General features: G+C 46.1%; 1 protein-coding gene across 2 annotated transcripts in view; it reads right to left on the reverse strand.

Annotated features, from left to right (window-relative positions):
• Positions 1-231: 231 nt before the first annotated feature.
• ODAD4 (outer dynein arm docking complex subunit 4) overlaps positions 232-18,299 on the reverse strand; it is a 29,829-nt gene continuing 11,761 nt past the window's right edge. For both annotated transcript variants that reach the window (XM_084804399.1, XM_084804400.1), the window contains 6 exons: positions 14,372-14,579; positions 11,525-11,611; positions 8,215-8,411; positions 7,279-7,379; positions 5,863-5,941; positions 232-1,041 (listed from right to left, as the gene is read on the reverse strand). In XM_084804399.1, the coding sequence (XP_084660525.1) occupies positions 650-1,041; positions 5,863-5,941; positions 7,279-7,379; positions 8,215-8,411; positions 11,525-11,611; positions 14,372-14,579 (1,064 nt within the window). In that variant the 3' untranslated portion in view covers positions 232-649. The remainder of the gene's footprint in view (positions 1,042-5,862; positions 5,942-7,278; positions 7,380-8,214; positions 8,412-11,524; positions 11,612-14,371; positions 14,580-18,299) is intronic.

Here is an 18,299-nt window from a genome sequence, read left to right on the forward strand (position 1 = left end):
AGCAGTTAGGTGGACAAGTACACAAGAGACAGCCTTTTCCACAGTGGCCCCACACCTCTGGAATGCGTTGCTAGTGGAAGTCCATTAGGCTCCATCACTGCAGGCTTTTAGGAAGGATTTGAAGACTGACTTGTTTACTCTGGCTTTCCCCTAACTACGTTTTACTAGACTGTTTTGCTTTGTAGCTGTAATTTATGCTGTAGGTTCTGTCTTATGCTGGTGTTTGTTTTTATGAAAGTTTGCCATTTTATTACTTTTAATACAGATTTTATTGTAAGCTGCCTCAGGAGGGTTCCTGTCCTGAAAGGTGGCCTAAAAATACTTTAAATAAATAAAGCTGGGCAGTGAAAAGCAAACATTACAATATATAACTACAGGTGGCATTTGAAGGATCTTTAATTGTCAGAGCAGTTCCTTTTATCTGAATTACCTAGGCAAATAATGGACTTCTGGAGTGGACTTTTGGAGTCCTTGCATGAAATTATAACATTTCCTGTATTTTTGGAACCCCCTCAAAAATATTCAGAAGCAACACGGTTCTTTTTGAATGCTCTGCAAGGCACCAGGAGTGACTTGGGGAGAAAATATTGTGGAGCGAAATGGATGACCAAGACAAAGACAATTCCAGGCTTAAAAACGCTCACAGGCCTCATCCTGGAATATCCTCGCTCTGCTTTTCTGTGTCATCCTCTTCTTCTGTTCTCTGAGTTTCTCCCCCGGTTTCTCCTTGTGTCACTCCTTCCTCATCGGTTTCTCCTTGTGTTACTCCTTCCTCATCGGTTTCTCCTTGTGTCACTCCTTCCTCATCGGTTTCTCCTTGTGTCTGTCCTCCCTCTATCTCTTGGATTTCCCCATCCTTAGAAGTAGGTGTCTCGCCTCCCTCTCTGCCCAATACCTGTTTCTCTCCTTCATATTCCATTTTCTCAGACTCTTCCTTTTCCTTTCCTGTGGCCTCCTCTGCTATTTTTGCATCATCTGCACCCCCTTTGCTTTCTTTCTCTTCGTCCTCCTCCTCTTCTTCTTCCTCCTCTTCTTCGAACTCTAGGAAGGAAATAAAATATCAGAATCGATCCTCTCTAGGATTGTAGAATGCAGCCCTACTCTCATAGTTTAAGGGCGGGGGGGGATGACGACTTGTCACCCTCCATGTGTTTTGGCCTAGAATCCCCATCAGTCCTAGCTAGCATAGTCAATGGTAAGGGATCATGGGAGTTGTACGCCAAACATTTGGAGGACCACAAGTTGCCCACCTCTGGCGTAAGGCCATTCGTGCCTGTTCCTGTTTCACGGACTGTGATGATGAGGTTGTGAAGAAGAGCACTTGGCCCAAGGCTAAAACCACAGCAATTCTGAAGCTCAGGCTATGGGGAGACTCAGTGGGTGAGTTTTGCTTCCCATTCAGAGCTTGGAAGGGAGTCGTCTTTTTTCCTTTGCACCTTCTCTTGCAATGTCTTACTATAATGTGACTTCTCTCTGAAAGTGGGCACTGAGATTCCTGCCTTGTGGAGTGGGAAGGAAGGGGAGGAAGCAGACTGGATAATCCCTAAGTCTTTGATTCAGAGAGAGAGAGAGAGAGAGAGAGAGAGAGAGAGAGATGCAGGACAACAAATTCAAGCCACTAAAATCAGGGTACATCACTAATAAATGAAATGTAAGCCTAAAGATCAAATAACTTAAACAACATAGTAGCCAAGAGCAAAGAGAGGGAGTTTATCTATTGACCAGCCTACCCAAAAGAGAAGGAAACTGGAGAGATGCTACCACCTATAGGTCAGCCTTGATATAGCAGTACAAGATATCTGTATCAATGTTGCATTCTAGTGTTTACTGAGTTGTCTTCCCATAGTCGTTTCGAGTCCTGATGTGTGATTATTTTAAATTTTAAAATGCTGTTGCGGTGCCTGTCTGTCCAGTGTGGACTATTGAGGCTTTTCAGGGTTTTTGTGCCTTTAATTAAAAGCTTCCTATTTGCAGGTTTTGCCTACTTAATTGCTTGTTCAGCAGGGAGAGGGAGGGGATTAATGATGAATTGTCCCTGTATTAGTCAGCTTCTGATTCTTGGGGGAGGAGGACTTTATTTACTGGTTTCTTTCTATTTTTCCCCCTTTTACTTTACAGCAAAATAGTTATATACCTGGAAGAATGGCATGGTTGCTCTATACTCTGGTGCTACTGGTTGGCCATCACCTGTCGTCTCCATCGGCTGCATGTGATGGCTACTCATGCCATGGTGTTATTGCTCTCCTATATTCTTAGGAGACTCTGAGCATCTTTCATAGTGTGCCAGGGAGATTCTTGATGTGGTCTGGGCTTTGATGCTTTCTAGTTTTAACTCTGGAACGAAACACCTTTTCATTCCATCGGTAGGTTTTCTCAAAAGCATACCTATGTCAGGACTCAGAAAGTCCTCTTAGACCTCATTGTCACTAGGCTCAGGGCAGCCTTTTATCAGGTTATGCTGATATACCAACTATGACCCTACCTGGACAGAGATAGCATTGCAACCGTTATTCATGCTCTGGTAACCTCCTGTTTGGATGATTGCAGTGAGGATGCCTTTGAAAATGGTCCAGACACTTTATTTATCCAATATAGGCCAGCTACTGTTACCTGGGACTGGGTGATTCAATCAAGTTATGCCAGTACCGGCTGCCAGTTTGTTTCCTGGCCCAATTCAGAGTGCTGGTTTTGACCTTTAAAGCCTCAAAGGGCTTGGGATCAGGTTACCTGAAGGAGCGTCTTCTCTGATATTTACCTACCCGGACCCCAAGGTCATCGTCTGAGGCCCTCCTCCAGGTGCCCCCACCAAATGTGGTGAGTGGGCAGTGACAAAAGAGACAGCCTTTTCCATGGTGGTGTCCCATCTGTGGGATGCCCTCCTCAGAAAGGCTCACCTAGCACCTACACTATGTTCTTTTTGGCACCAGGTTTTATTTTTTTGCCGTTTTTATTCTAGTTGAATATGCATTGTTTTTAAGTTTTGCTGCTGGTTTTATTATTTGCTGTTTTATCACTGTTTATTGCAGTGTTTCTGTGTCGGGACCTACCAGCTGGTCTCGAGTGGGGTACCGCAGGGCTCAGTCCTGGGCCCAGCGCTCTTCAACATTTTTATGAATGACTTGGAGGAGGAGGTGCAGGGAATGCTGATCAAATTTGCAGATGACACAAAATTGGGAGGGATAGCTAATACTTTGGAAGATAGAAACAAAATTCAAAGTGATCTGGATAGACTGGAGCGCTGGGCAGAACACAACAGAATGACATTTAATAGGGATAAATGCCAAGTTCTGCACCTAGGAAAAAGAAACCAAATGCACAGTTACAAGATGGGGGATACGTGGCTCAACCACACTACAAGCGAGAAGGATCTTGGAATTGTTGTCCATCACAAGCTGAATATGAGCCAACAATGTGATGTGGCTGCAAAAAAGGCAAATGCTATTTTGGGCTGTATTCATAGAAGCATCGCTTCCAAATCCCGGGAAGTACTAGTTCCCCTCTACTCAGCACTGGTTAGGCCTCATCTGGAGTACTGTGTCCAGTTCTGGGCACCACACTTTAAGAAGGATGCAGACAAACTAGAGAGGGTTCAGAGGAGGGCAACAAAGATGATCAGGGGACTGGAAACAAAGCCCTATGAAGAGAGACTGAAAGAACTGGGCATGTTTAGCCTTGAGAAGAGAAGACTGAGGGGAGATATGATAGCACTCTTCAAGTACTTGAAAGGTTGTCACAGAGAAGAAGGCCAGGATCTCTTCTTGATCATCCCAGAGTGCAGGACACGGAATAATGGGCTCAAGTGACAGGAAGCCAGATTCCGGCTGAACATCAGGAAAAACGTCCTGACTGTAAGAGCAATACGACAATGGAACCAATTACCTGGGGAGGTGGTGGGCTCTCCCACACTGGAGGCCTTCAAGACGAGGCTGGACAGCCATTTGTCAGGGATGCTCTGACTTGGATTCCTGCATTGAGCAGGGGGTTGGACTCGATGGCCTTGTAGGCCCCTTCCAACCCTACTGTTCTATGATTCTATGATTCTATTCAGCCAACTTTCGGACAAGTCTCAGCACTACAGACTGCCCAGTGCCAATTCGCTTGACCACCCTGTGCCATGGTTGCACCATGCATACCACCTAGGCAGGCATGACAGTGGGAACTGGTTGGAGAGCAAGGCTGATATTTTTAAGAATGACAATAATGATTATGATAATGGTAATTTTAGAAAAATGGGAATAAAAAGGAAGGACAGGAGGAAGTGAATGTAAAAGCAGCAGGGGGGAGAGATGAAAGAAATTGGCAACTTAACTGGATAGAAATTAAGTATGAAAGAAGAAAGGGAGAAGAAATGACAGGAGATGAGTAAGAAGACTTTGAGAGGCCTGTGTTTGTGTGTATGTGGGGGGATAATATAAACATTTTCCCTACTTAAAGCAGGGATCCCGAACCTTTTTGGGTCAGAGGGCACATTTGAAATTGAGAGTGTTGTGGGCACTCTCACAAAATGGCTGCCATGGAGGGGCTTGCTCATTCAGAAAATAGCTGCCACGGTAGCTGGTCACAAAACACTTATTTTCCAGAAGGCAAACTGGTGGGACTAAAAGAAATGTAACTTGCCCAAGAACCTAAGTACAAGGCCGAGGTCGGGGTCTGAGCTCCAAAATACAAAACTACTCTTTTGAACCCAAATAAAAGATTTTGAACCCAAATAAAAGGCAGGACTTCGCTTTGTAGCATGGCAATTTCAGAGTTCAAAATAATTTAAAATAACCTTAAAAAATAAAATTAAAGGCAGGAGAGGCAGGGAGCCCAGTGGGCACCAAGAGAGGTATCTGTGGGCACACCGGTGCCCATGGGCACCATGTTAGAAACCCAGACTTGGAGCCTGTGAATAGTAGATTCTTCCCAAAATGGGAAGACTGGGTGGTGATACCTCTGGAGCCAATGTCTCTGCTTAACTTGAGGAAAGCTGAATTATGGGACTCCCCGTTATAAGGAAGTAAGCATGGCAAAGAATTTAGCAATTGTCAAAGGAGAATCAGATATCAATCTGATATTATCAGCAGTTTCCAGCTAATTATGCCAGACTTTGCCTCCATCTGACACGTTTTGTGACTCAATCATTCTCAGCTCTCTCAAGCAGGCCCTGGGAGTGAAAAATTTATGGTTTGTGTTTTATGTTTTTAATTTGCTTGTACACTGCCCAGAGATAAATAAATTAAATCAACAGAATTTCAGGCACAGCAGTTGAGGGGACCCTACTCCACAACACCCAAGCTGACTCCACAGCCAGTTAGCAAGCCTACTTCTTTACACCATGCACATAAAGATAGCCCATAGGACGCCCTAGAATCTTGTGCGTGGAGCAGGATGCAGACTCTCCATCTGGCCCACAGAGGCTCCCTCAGACTCCTGCCCCTTCTCACAGGCCCTGCTCTCTCCCAGCACTAGCACTGGGGAAGGAACCCAGCCTAATCGCTGGTTGGAGATACGGCCGGGCTTCCCAGCGTGAAAGAACGGTTGCTCCTTTTCCCTCGCACGGGGAGAGGAATCCCTACTGGTCTCCCCAGTCAGCGATCAGAGCTAACAGTGGGGTTCCCCGGGTGCACAGCTCAGCTGGCAGCTGAAGGAACTGCTCTTCCAGCTGCTTGCCAGGTCCCTTTCTCCATGCAGAAAGGAGCTTTGAGCCACCCTCTAGGAGGGGAGTGGGAAAGTGGCCACAGAGAACTTGAGAATGTCATGGGAGGGCCCCCGCCCCATTGCCATCCGGCCTGCCAGGCTGGGCCTAGAGAAGTGGGAATCCGAGCCCTGGGCCCAGAAAGGTTCCCCACGCCTGGCATACAGCTTGGTGTGTGAACCGACCTCTCAATTCGCGCATCCTCTCACGTCTCTGTTCTTCTTTCAGCTCTTTGATGAACCCTTTGTTGGCTTCATCCAGGGCCTGCAAGAGTAGGCAGGATAACTAAATGGGCAGCCTGAGGTAGGCCTCGTGAGAAACTCTCCTCCCCGCACTACTTCTGGCTCCTTTAAAGTGCAATCTGCACATACTTGTTACCATGAGTATGCATCCTCACAGTGGGGAATTAGAACCCTGCTTCATTCTTTCTTAAAGAGGGCGGCACAGGGGAGGGATACATCTGATGGAGCAAATTCAGATGCCTGAGTCCTATCCATTGGTGGAAGGGTAGCAGAGGCAGTGGTGGCAAGCTGGCCAGTTAATGAGCAAGTTAACCTGACCTAATGGGGAAACCATTAGGTCAGGTGATCTGCAAGTTCCATGTATATGAGCCGCCAGGTAGACTGCAGAGGAGGAGTGCATCAATGAATCGGTTAAAGTGTTTGATCACAGCACTAGGATACAATAAGAGAGAGGAGAGGACTGTGTAGACTCTTAGTAGGCACAGGGACCAGTGCATATACCCCTCTCAGAAGATGAGAAGAACCCTGCTGACTCAGACCAAGGATCCATCGAGTCCTGCATCCTCTTTCCAGCAGTGGCCAGCCAGATGCTTCTGGAAAGCCCACAAGCAATCCTCCCTTGCTGTTTCTCCCAGCACCTATTGTTCAGAATTGCCTTTGAACAGGGAGAGTCTGTTTAGCTATCACAGCTAATCATTGTTCTCCCATAAATGTATCTATTTCCCCTTTAATACCAAGACTGCATCTTCAGTATAGAAAGTGTTATGGCATGAAGGCATTATTTTCCTCTTTATTGCAGGCTTTCCTAAACTTTTAAGAAATTGTGACCCTTGCCCCCTTCTGCACTTACAATCTTCCTGCCACGCACAACCAGGAAACTTTACTGAGAATACCACTACAGTGCCCATGTTGCCTGTGACGCCTCTTCTGTGCTCACCCTTCATGCCCCTGCCCAATCTTATGCGTCATTTCTGCAGCACTTCGACCCTGCTCGCCCAGTTCGTAAATATGTACACGCACACCATTCATATACATTCATTTCATGTATTATACTTCATAATATGTTTATATATTATGTCACATGTATATTTACTATAAACATGTGACACCTTGGCTATTACATCCTGTGCTAGTTTACCTTCAGCCTATTGGTTCCGATCCAACAGCTGACAAGGACGCCTTGGCCCTACATCTCCCTTTCAGCAAGCCCAGTGGGGTCACAACCCACACTTTGCGAAGCCCAGGCCTTGACTTTTACCAAGAATACAAAATTATTGGTTCCATCCCACCCACCCCTATCTCTCACAGTTCCCCTGCTTTTTGCCACCCCCCTCTTCTTGGTTATAGCCAAACACTTACAATGATGATTGCTTGCTGAGCTGCATCATTATGGATCCGTTTCGCCTTTTCCAGAGCCTTTTCAAAGTATGTGACTGCTGTCTGGAAATCCTCTAGTTTCACTATTTATTAATAATGTTTTTGGTTATTTTTTTTAAAGGCAAAGTAAAAATCAACAAGTTATGGACTTCAGGGAAACCTGTACAACTAATCTCCGTCTGTTGACACATTTCCAGATGATTATTAAAACTCTCCTGTGATGATGTTCAGAAAAATAGGATATTCCCCCTGCTTTCATTCATTTTACACTGTAATAAAAGTGCAGGGATTGACCAGGACCTTTTTAATATCTCACCTTTCTACTTCTTCCTACTTCTACCCTTAACAACAATGTCTATGCTCTAGGTATACAACAGAGATTAGGAGAGCACCATGTTCCCTGGAAAGCAGAGGATGATGGAAAAAAAACAGCTCACAAGCTGCTGTCTCCAGAGGTCGTGACTCACTTTCCGAGACATGGAAGCAGGCGTCCCTGGAACGTCAGCTCCCCAGACAGGTGCTTAGTTTGCCCTTGTGGTGAGTTGGCCTTGTCTGCAGCCTCAAAGCAAATGTGCACCCTGAGATTGCCAGCTGCTTTGCTAACAGAAGCTCCTGTGATGTACTGCAAAGCGTAGCAGAGACAACTTTCCATATCACAGCAGCTCCATGACAGGCAATGCTGCTCTTGTTGAATTTCTCCATCATTAGTTACTAATTAAGTTTTTCATATCCTGCCTTTCATCGTAAAACAGTCCCATGGCAGTGACAATCCCAGGGTGGTTAATGGTAAATGAACTTCTGTCAGGAAAGAAGTGCCAGCCCTACAGAATTTCAGAACAGACCCAGCCCTGCTAGTGAAGAAAGTTTTTAGTGTTTAGTTCTAGTGTTTAGGTGCAAAGTTTGTGCAAAATGGTTCACCTTGTGCTTGTGCCACCAACACGCTGCCATTGAGCTGCCACTCAACGTCTCCCTCCTCCTCTGCACACTGCAAGGACTTCTCACCATAGTCCCGAGCCTCGGCTGCCTTTTCGAGCTCCAGGTAGCATCTGCCAATTTCATGGAACAGCCAAGTCTTCTCCAGATTGCTCTTCACAAGTGGAATCTTCTCTTCCCAGCTTTGCAAAATAAAAACAGAAATTTGCAACCAGTTCCTGGAAAGCAGCTTTCTAGACTGTTCCAACACTAGAGCCCCCCAGAGGCCTTTAGTCAAGCCCCCATTAAGCCCATCACTACGCCAACAGTTGCACACAGCCATCCTCAGGATCAACTCTTGTCCCCTACCATCCATTTCCATACAGTTGCTATTTAGGGTTGCTAGGTCTCCTGAGGCTCAGATCCTGAGATTCAGAGGGTGCAGCCTAGGACCTAATGGGTGGTGCCTCACAGGCCAGGGGTGGAGATTAGTGGCATTTGTTGGGGGTGGGAGATAGCAGCTGGTGGATCAAGAGGCAAAGCCTAGGAGTGCCTGGTTAGCTGGGCTGTGGCATTATGGATAAAGCTAATAGCAAAAGCTCTCAACTTGGCAGAAAGTAACTTGGCCCCTTGTTCCATTTCCTCACCCTGAGTGTCCTTCCTCTGGAGACCCTAAAACCCTGAGACCTGCCAACCCTATTGCTACTTGTTGCTACTATCCATATACATTGAGCCAAGTTTGAGAGAAAGCTAGTAGCGGAAAGTTCTAGTAACATTAAAGGGGCATGGAAGTGCCTCTTTAGTTAAGGTGAGACACCAAAAAAAAAAGTTCCGTCATTACAAGCCTCACAATTCTACTGCTTATAAAACTGTCAGTTGTTGGACTAATAACTTGAAACCTGGGATCCATGATCTACATGATGAGGTCTGCAAAAGTTCAAACCAATCTGATAAAAATTGCTAAAAGTACAGCAAGTTAATAATTGCTGAAAATTGACACAATTGTACTCTACTTTCAAATGTTGGTGAAAACTACTGATGTACGTTATTCTCGCTTATTGAGGAGGTGTGCCTTTAATTGGTTTGGTACAATTCAGAGTAGTGGTTCAAAATTCTTCTCCACATGAAAGAGCTATGGCAGAAACTGCCAGCATAGTTATGTTGGGCATGTTTAATTTCAATTTGAAGTTAAAATGCTGCCAGTACACCAAGGTTTTTAGAAACAAAATATTGCAGAGGGCTTCTCCATGTCAGGCCCATTCCTTTAGTTATGGAATTTGGCCACACAAGGTGAGACTACATGGATTGGGACCCTAGCATGGGGTGGGTGGGTAAGGAGGCTTTAATTCTTTGCCCTCTCCCACCCCACGTTTCCAATCTGGATCAGGCACCCTATGCCTCCAATTTACATTGCCCCAAAGGCATCCACTTCTAATGTAAATTGCAGGCATAGAACAAAGGATGAATTCCCCCACCCACCACTCTTGGGTCCTAACCCATATGAGGTCCCATGAGCTTGCTTTTGAGTAAAAAAGAAAAAACATACACCTAGCTACATGTTTAAAGTAACATGAAGTTTGACCCTCAGAAAATTTGGGAGGGGTGGGGATGGAATGCACAGGTGGTGGGAACAGAAGGATCAGGGCCTCACATCACTTTCTGAAAGCAGAAATGCAGCACAGGGGTCCCAATCCTTACTCTTACTTTGTGTAGTGGGGAAAGAACATGCGAGGATCGTGTCTTATACTAGGGGTATATTCACATGTTACCCTGACCGTATGTTCACACTCTATGTATGTTGATTAAGATGGTTGTGAGAATGTAGCCCTATTCAGTCATTCTCATTATGTGTAAGCTCTCCATGTGCGGAAGGGAAGCGGGAATGAGCTTGCTAGCTCCACCCTCGTCTCACTGCTCTCATCACTTCCTACATGCAGAGGGCAACTGTCTGCATCCTCCTCTGTCTTTGGAAGTTCTCCCTGAGATTTTAGAATCCTGATTCCTGAAATCTTGATTACCATTAGCTAAGTATTTATAATCCCATTTATCATATAGGTAAATTTGCAAGAAAGCAAATTCAAATACATTGGGAAGAAGGTAGAATTGTCAATACGATAATTACACTTTTCCTTTTCAAAACCCAGGGAAATTCCATGATAAAAAACCTGCCGGGTTAAGGCCAGAGGTAAGGCTATCTCATGTTCAGTCAAGCCCCACAAAGTCAGGAAATTGGAAGCTAAGGCTGATGCCTTAACTGACGTGCCCCATGATCAGTTATGATGTTGTGCAATGTCACACATTGTGCTTGTTTACAACATACCTTCCAGGCACCCACACTTTTCCTTGTTCAGCAAAGGCGCCCCACATTCCCCTGGTCCTGCCTTGCCTTAAGAAGCATCTAGCCTTATTGCCAGAAGAGGGCTCCCTCCCTCTGACGGTCTAGCCCATCCTGCCAGCTACTCAAGTAAGCAACAACTGGCACGGGTCAACTCACAGAGGGATTCCTCTAGCAACCAGTAAGGCTCAGCTGCTTCATGAGGCAATACAGGACCAGGACAACATGGGCCATCTTTGCTGGTCCCAGGCAGCCCATCCTCCCCATGTGGATTTGGGTCACATCCAAAGGAAAAATGTGGGTGCAGGGAGGGTAAGTTGTAAGCAAATATAGTTTGTGGCATTGTAGATTATCACTGATCACGGGGCACGTCCGTTAAGGCATTAGCCTTAGCTTCCAATTTCCTGGCTTTGTGGAGCTTGAGCCAACATGAGATAGACTTAACTCTGGTCTTAAATGGGCAGGGTTTTTTGATCAGTGAATATTTCTGTACTTTGTACCTCCCTGCCCATCACAGAAAGCTTTCTGTACCCCTCACCCTTTGGGAAATTCCTTTCCTAATCAGTGGCATGCATTAGATCAGGGCTGGGAAACTGGTAATCCTCCAGATGTTATTGGACTACAACTCCCATCATCCCTTACCATTGGCCAAGCTGAAGTTGGAATCCAACAATATCTGCAGGGCCACCAGTTCCCAACTGCTGCATTATACTCCCATCCCCTCATCCCTATTTAACAGCATACTGGTGGAAATCAGCTTCTGTTACTATGTCACTGCTTCTCTCAGGGAGTTATAACTTGTAAATTTGAGTGTTGAGAATTCACTCTTAGAGATCACTAGTCCTCCAACCGGACGCCATGATAATTAAACCAGTTTCAGTTTACAGTATTACAGAACTAAGGTGAGGCAAATGGGTTGGCTTGAGACCATCCTCCCTGAAGAAGACAAGAAGGCTTCATTAGTCTTGGGCTTCCACATACGTTTCAATGGCTTCCTGGAAGTTGCCCATGCGGGCATACACTCGGCCAATATTGTCAAGGGCTCTGGAGATGGCATCAGTCAGGTAGCTGCAATAAAGGCAAAAGCAAGAGATGGAAAAGCTGGGTTGCTACCTCAAAACATGCTAGGAGACCTCTGACTTATCCTCCTTCCCCCACCCCTGTACCTTGCCTCCGCTGCATTAATCTACAGTGCACCATTAATGTGGTGCATTTCAGAGGCACAAACAAGACAACAGGTCTCTGCCCCAAGATGCTTATAGTCTAAAATTTGGCACAGGGCAATTTATATAGAAACTGTGTTGCAGGCCCAGCTTTAAAATACTATGCAGCTTTCTGATGAAGATATTCTGGCCATACAGCAGTTTACAGATGTCAACAATAAATGAACGTAAGATGAAATGGTGGGGCATTATGGCAGAGCAGATATTGGGTGCATTCTAGTGTCATTGTAGAACTGAAAGAAACCAGCTGAGAAGGAGGCGAAGTAAATACATAAGGAAGGGATGAAGAAGCTGGCTGTTGTTGAAAAGGATGCTTATAAGAGTTTGATCCTCTTCTCACTCATATTCTGGGCCAGCACTGTTCAACCAACAGTGATTTGAACTTCTTTTAATGGCTAGGCTAGTCCTGAACTTTTCAGGCACTGGTGAGCACAATCATTTTATGAATAACATGGCTCAGCCAATGATAACCATCATAAAACTGGACTCCTAAATCTCGCAGTTCCTGAGGAACCAATACCCTTGTGTCAAAAGAAGGCAAGTCAAGGGACCTTGGCAGTAGAGAGAAAGAGCATCAGAGAAACTCCTAGTGTCAGAGAGCAAAATCAAATCCTCCAAAATACATGTAGGTTTCTCATCCTGTTCCATCCCCTTCCTCTGCCAGTCAGCTTGAGCTCAAAATGCCAGAGATACCACAGGGAAGCTATATGGTGCAGAAGTGAACCATTTTAAATAAGGAATCTGCCCCTTTAAGTATATATTAAGTAAGTCGCCTTGCATGCCATTTTTGGCAGAAGGTTCCTCTTGTGCAAGCACCGAGTCATTACTGACCCCTAGAGGGACGCCGTTTTTCCTCGGCGTTTTCCTGGCAGACTATAGCGGGGTGGTTTGCCATTGCCTTCCCCAGTCATGACTACCTTTCCCCCTAGCAAGCTGGGTACTCATTTTATCGACCTCGGAAGGATGGAGGGCTGAGTCGACCTGAGCTGGCTACCTGAAAACCAGCTTCCGCTGGGATCGAACTCAGGTAGTGGAGAGAGTTTCAGTTGCAATACTGCCGCCTACCACTCTGCGCCACACAAGGCTCTCCATTTTGGGCAGAAAGGCATGATTAAATAGATAAATCAGCCTGGAGTGGAGCCAAATAAACCTCTCTGACTGCCCCAGTACACAACAGCTCAGTCGAACTTGGAGCGCAATTGAAATGGTGTCTCAGCTGCTAGTATAGATGTTTCTTACACCAATATCCTGACTTTCCTTGATGAAGCTCAAGATAACACACTTGGGGTTCCCAAGAGGTCTCCCCCTGAAGTACTGACCAGGCCCAGACCTCAGGCAATGAGTGGGTGAGCTAGAAAATATCTTGGTTTCTGTGGCTAGTTTTGCTTTCCCTTTCTCTTTTCTGCTCCTTATTCCAAGCCCTCAGCATCTGAACTGATGGATAGTAGGAAACGCCAGCTGACCTTGCAATGAACCCCATAAAATCTACCTTTGCTTCTTCTTGAGTATGACCTTCTGCTGTAAGTCCAGAGGAGGACAAATACCTTTGCAGCACTAAGCTAAGGTTCAAAATGTGGGATGTGTGACCTAAGTTGCGCATGAACAGGCTAACATCACCTGCCATTAATGTCTTTTGAGGGATCTGGGGGGTGGGGAGGTTTTTAACAGTATACCTGCGGAAGTTCTGTGTAATTTTTATTGACTGATTGATCTTATCAACTTCTCCAATCCCATGCTAATTATTCTATCCTATCCCTGCACCAAAAAACTATTTGAATGTTTTAAAAAAATCTTACACCATTTCTGGAAGATGTACAGTCTCCAGTGGAAGGGAATGAGAAGCTCGAAGAGCAGGATTGAAAACTCACAACTGAACTCCTCTACAGCAGCTCCTCACCTCATGCGTTCTGTTTCAACTAAGTTAAACATAAGCAGTTCTTCATCCTCTCAAGTGTTGAAAAGAAGTTATTTTGCCCTCCTTCTGAATAGTGCCAGCTGGTGATATGTTAGTTTAAAACGTGATGGCCAAAATCAGATGCACTCATTTAGTCATGATTTAAGCAGTATCACTGTCTTCCAGTAGTTCCCTTTTATTTTTTAACATTGCACCAAAAAATCCAAATTCTATGTTCAAATTATACCATGCTGAGTAAAAAAAAGTACCAGTTTTTGATCACTGTTCTTTGATGGTTGTGCTCCAGGTTTCAAAGACACTTTGGCAAGAACTGAAGAAAAGGAGGAAAGTGGATAGAGCTTGTGGGATTGATAGGGTGTATGGTCTGAGGAAGAGCAGTCACAGGGTGGAGAGAAGCTGGACCAAATAGTGAAGCCCCTTCTACCTACAGATAGGCACATATCTGCCATCTCCAGTTTGGGAAATACCACCAACACTGCTTGCATATTTCCAAACTTTTCTTCAGTCTTAAGGGCTAGAAACTTGTGCTTTGTGAATCCCCTCCCCGCTTTTTTTTAATTAATGAAAGTTGGGGATCCCAGGATCCAAAAATATCTGGACTAATGTGATAAAATCGCGACCATGGCCATATGATACCAGTATGGCCTGGCCTCCTGCACAGACGCAAACAGGGTGTTGCTCCTTCCTTACTTTTCTCTGGCAATATCCAGATCCACCCGGTGGCTCTGCAAGGCCGCCCCCATGTTCCCCATCTCGATCTGAGCATTGCCAATGCAACTGCAGAGGTTTCCAACCAGCTCACTCCTGTTAGGGATCTCGTCATCGGACCAGCCTTGGATCTTTTTCAGCACCTGCTGAGCTTTCTGGCAGCTTCTTTCAGGACAGCCACTGGTCAGCACTTCGTGGGGAGGGGGGGAAAGGAGAAAGCGTATGGACTGATATGAGGCATGTTAAGTAACCCCAGTCAAGTGGGACATCCCACACCTCGACAATTTCCCTCCCTAGGATACACCCCCCATTGCCCGTTTTCACTATTCCAGTTGCTTGCTGCAGCCAAACAACAGCACTTGGCTATTATTATTACTGCTAGCATTACTGCAAGCCCCGCAATCTGCCCGGCCACTAATAAAGCAGACTGTCAGACGAGATTATTTATTTATTATTTAAAGTATTTTTATCCCACTCCTCAGCCAAAAAAGGCTCCCAGAGCAGCTTACAATCGATGAGTACAAGGCAGTCCCTAAAAGATTAACTTTTAGAAAGATGCAGCAAGGCAGTTCTCATGTTTGTCTTTTGATTTGTCGGCAATTCAGTTATAAGCAGTCAGATCATTGGTCCATCAAGCCTGGTACTGTCCACTCTTACTGACAGTGTTTCAAGTAGCGGTCTTTCCATCCTTGACAGCTACGTGCCACTTAGCTGGAAATGTATTTATTAAAATTATTTATAGACCACCTTTTATCAAAAAAGGTAGCAAAATGCTTTACGAAATAAAACTGATACAATAAAACCACAATAAAACATACAGCAAATATTCAAAATGCAATAATTCAATAGGCTGGCTGGTGACTAAACATCATTGTCCAGAAATAAATAGATACATTTTTACTAACCGGTGGAACACCTGTACTGTAGGTGCTCACCGAATCTCTAAGGGGAGGCCATTCCACAAGATGGGGGCCACCACAGAGAAGGCCTTTGAGCTGCCATAAGATGGATCTCTGCTAAACACAGTGTGACGGGGGCGTGGGGGGCTCCAACAATAACCTTAATGAATGGGCTGGTCTATACAGAAGTAGGTGCTCGCTCAGCCTGGCCCAAAGTTGTTCAAGGCTTTATATGTCAGCAACAATACCTTAAAATGTGGCTCAGTAGTAAACAGCTCTTTCCATGCTGGTGTAATCTTGCATGGTAGAATGTTCCACTAAACCTCCTAGCCACTAGCTGCAGCTTCCAAAATGACCCCAAGCACAGTCCCATGTAGGGCACATTACAATACTCCAGTCTAGAAGTTACTAATATGTGAGTCACTGTGGTCAAGCTGTCTCCCATCCAGGAACAGACACAGCTAGCCCAGCTCCAGCCAAACCTGGTCAAAGGCACTCCTGGCCACCAGGGCTACTTGAGCCTACAGCGACAAAGATAGATCAAGGAGCACCCCACAAACTACCAACCTGTCCTTTAAGGGGAGTGCAACCCCATCAAAACAGGCAAACTACCCAGCTTCCGGGCCCTAGAACTGCTCACCCACAGGGTATCTCCATCATACCAGGATTCAGCTTATTGGCCCTGATCTAGCCCACCACTGTTGGATCAGGTTCACCTGATTCAGGTGTAACAGCGAAACACAGCTGGGTGTCATCAGCATTATTGATGGCACCCCACTTCAGTTCTCCTAGTGACCATTCCCAGCGGCTTCATATAGATGTTAAATTGCATTGGTGATAAGATGGTACCTTGCAGTACCCCACAGCAGAATTGCCAGAGGGCTGAATCACAATCATCCAATGCAATTCTCTGAATCCAGCCCCCTAGGTAAGAATGGAACCACCATAATATAGTGCCTCCAATCCCCAATCCACAGAGACCGCTCAAGAGGATACCCTGGTTGATAGTATCAAAGGCTGCCGAAAAAACCAGTAAGAGTAATAGGTTTGCACTCCCGCCATCCCTCTTTCTTGGTGAAAGTCATCAGCAACCAAGGCTGATTCAGTCCCATAAACAAATCTGAACACAGACTGGTATGGGTCCAGATAATCCGTTTGTCCTAGGAGTGTCTGCTGCTCAACCACAACCATCCTCTCGAGCAACTTGGCCAAAAAAGGGAATATTCATAACTAGCTGAGAGCTGCTCACATTCCCAGGGTCCAGGGTGGGTTTCTTCAGGAGCGGACACACCAACGCCTCCTTCACAGTGCCGGGCAGCGACCTCCCCACGATGACGCATTTGCCCTGGACCCACCCAGCCAGCCCTTCCTGCCCCCAGCCGTGGCTAGCTCAAGTAAGCTGTGCTGGGCAAGGGCGAAGATTACATGAGGCTGGTTGGACAGCTGCAAGCACCACATCCACATCCTCTGGCCATGAGAGCCAAAACTGACCCACAAGACTGGATCAGGCTGCGCATCAGACACTTCCTTCAGGCTAGCCATAAGAACAGCATTCAAGCTGTCACAGAGGCAGGCGACTCAACGCACCTGGCAAACTTGTTGCAGCAGGCCTCTGAGTGCTCCAATATCCCATTCTCTGGGCTAGATGTTAATAAACCACAAGCCATCCCAAAAAACTGTGCTGGAGGGCTACTTGAGGATGCGACAGAAGTAGCACAGTAAGCCTGCTTCGCGGCCTCGCCACCACGTAATAGGCGTGGTTATGTTCTCTAGTGTATGTTTGGTCACCTTTGCATCGGGTTTTCTACCATTTGCACTCTAGCTATCACCCAGCCTGCTTTATTGCCCAAAGTTCAATTCCCCAAGGCATTCAGGATTCCCTCAGATCCCCTCTCCAGCAAGTGGGGGGAGGGACATCATCTCAATAGGTCCCCCACCCTGCAGGGGGGAACTGGTGCCACAAGACCAAACCTTACCAGGAACTGATCTGACCATGACAATGGGGCAATCACAACCCTCCTCCCTGTTTCCAGACCATCCCTCACACTGGAGCGAAAACCAAATCACAGGTGTGTCCCACTCTGTGTGTTGGGCTGGTGACAAACTGACACGGCGCCATGGTCGTCCTGGAGGCCATGAAGTCCTGAGCCAGCCTGCCAGAGACAGCCTCAGCAGGGAGGTTGAAATCCCCCAGAAGAATAGTCCTGGGTTCTCTAACACCACGCCCAAGCCCACCTCTGTCAGCTCAGTCAGGGAAGCTGCTGGGCAGCAGGATGGGCACCCCCACCTTGTCTCCATGGCCAGATGCAGGCTCTCAAAGCCTGCTGTAGGGCAAAGAGGTTTCCTGGAAAGAAAGCTGGAGGTTTTATGGACTACAGCAACACCCCCACTGCAGGTCCTCCACTCTGGGCTGGTGCTGCACTGAGTACTTGGGTGGGCAAATCTGAATGAAATCTACCCCACCAAGTTCACTCACCCAGGTCTCAATAATACATGACAGGATCCTTCAAAAGGATCCTTTCCTATTCCACCAAGCACCTTAAGGCTTTGTAATCTGAGCCTTTCTAGGAAGTGTATTATTGTTTTTATTCTCATCTTTATCCCACCCTTTCTCCAAAAAATGCAGGGCATCATACATGGATTCTCCCCTCATTGTAGGCTTGCAACAACCCTGTGACATGGTTTAGGCTGAGAGTACCTGCCTCAGGCCACCCAGTTAGCTTCATGGCTGAGTGGGGATTTGAATCCTGGTCTCCCCTGTCTAAGTCTTATAGACTCTAGCCACTATACCTCTTGCCACCCTGTGAACTTCATAGCTGTATGCTTGTTGGGAAATGTACCTTGTTTCAGAACAGTTATGTCTAATAAATTTGCTGTCTCTAGCTCCATAAAACTCTTGAAACAAACAGATCAGCTTCTACAGACTTCTCCCAAAAGCAACGGTTGTCTTACAAAGCCCTTGCAGCTCTCCATAAAACATTTTTTATCTTCCATATATAGGGAGGTCTATA

The sequence above is a fragment of the Heloderma suspectum genome, chromosome 6 (genome assembly GCF_057233095.1).
Source record: "Heloderma suspectum isolate Gila_16-S chromosome 6, 16-S_ref, whole genome shotgun sequence".
NCBI classification, from domain to species: Eukaryota; Metazoa; Chordata; class Lepidosauria; order Squamata; family Helodermatidae; genus Heloderma; species Heloderma suspectum.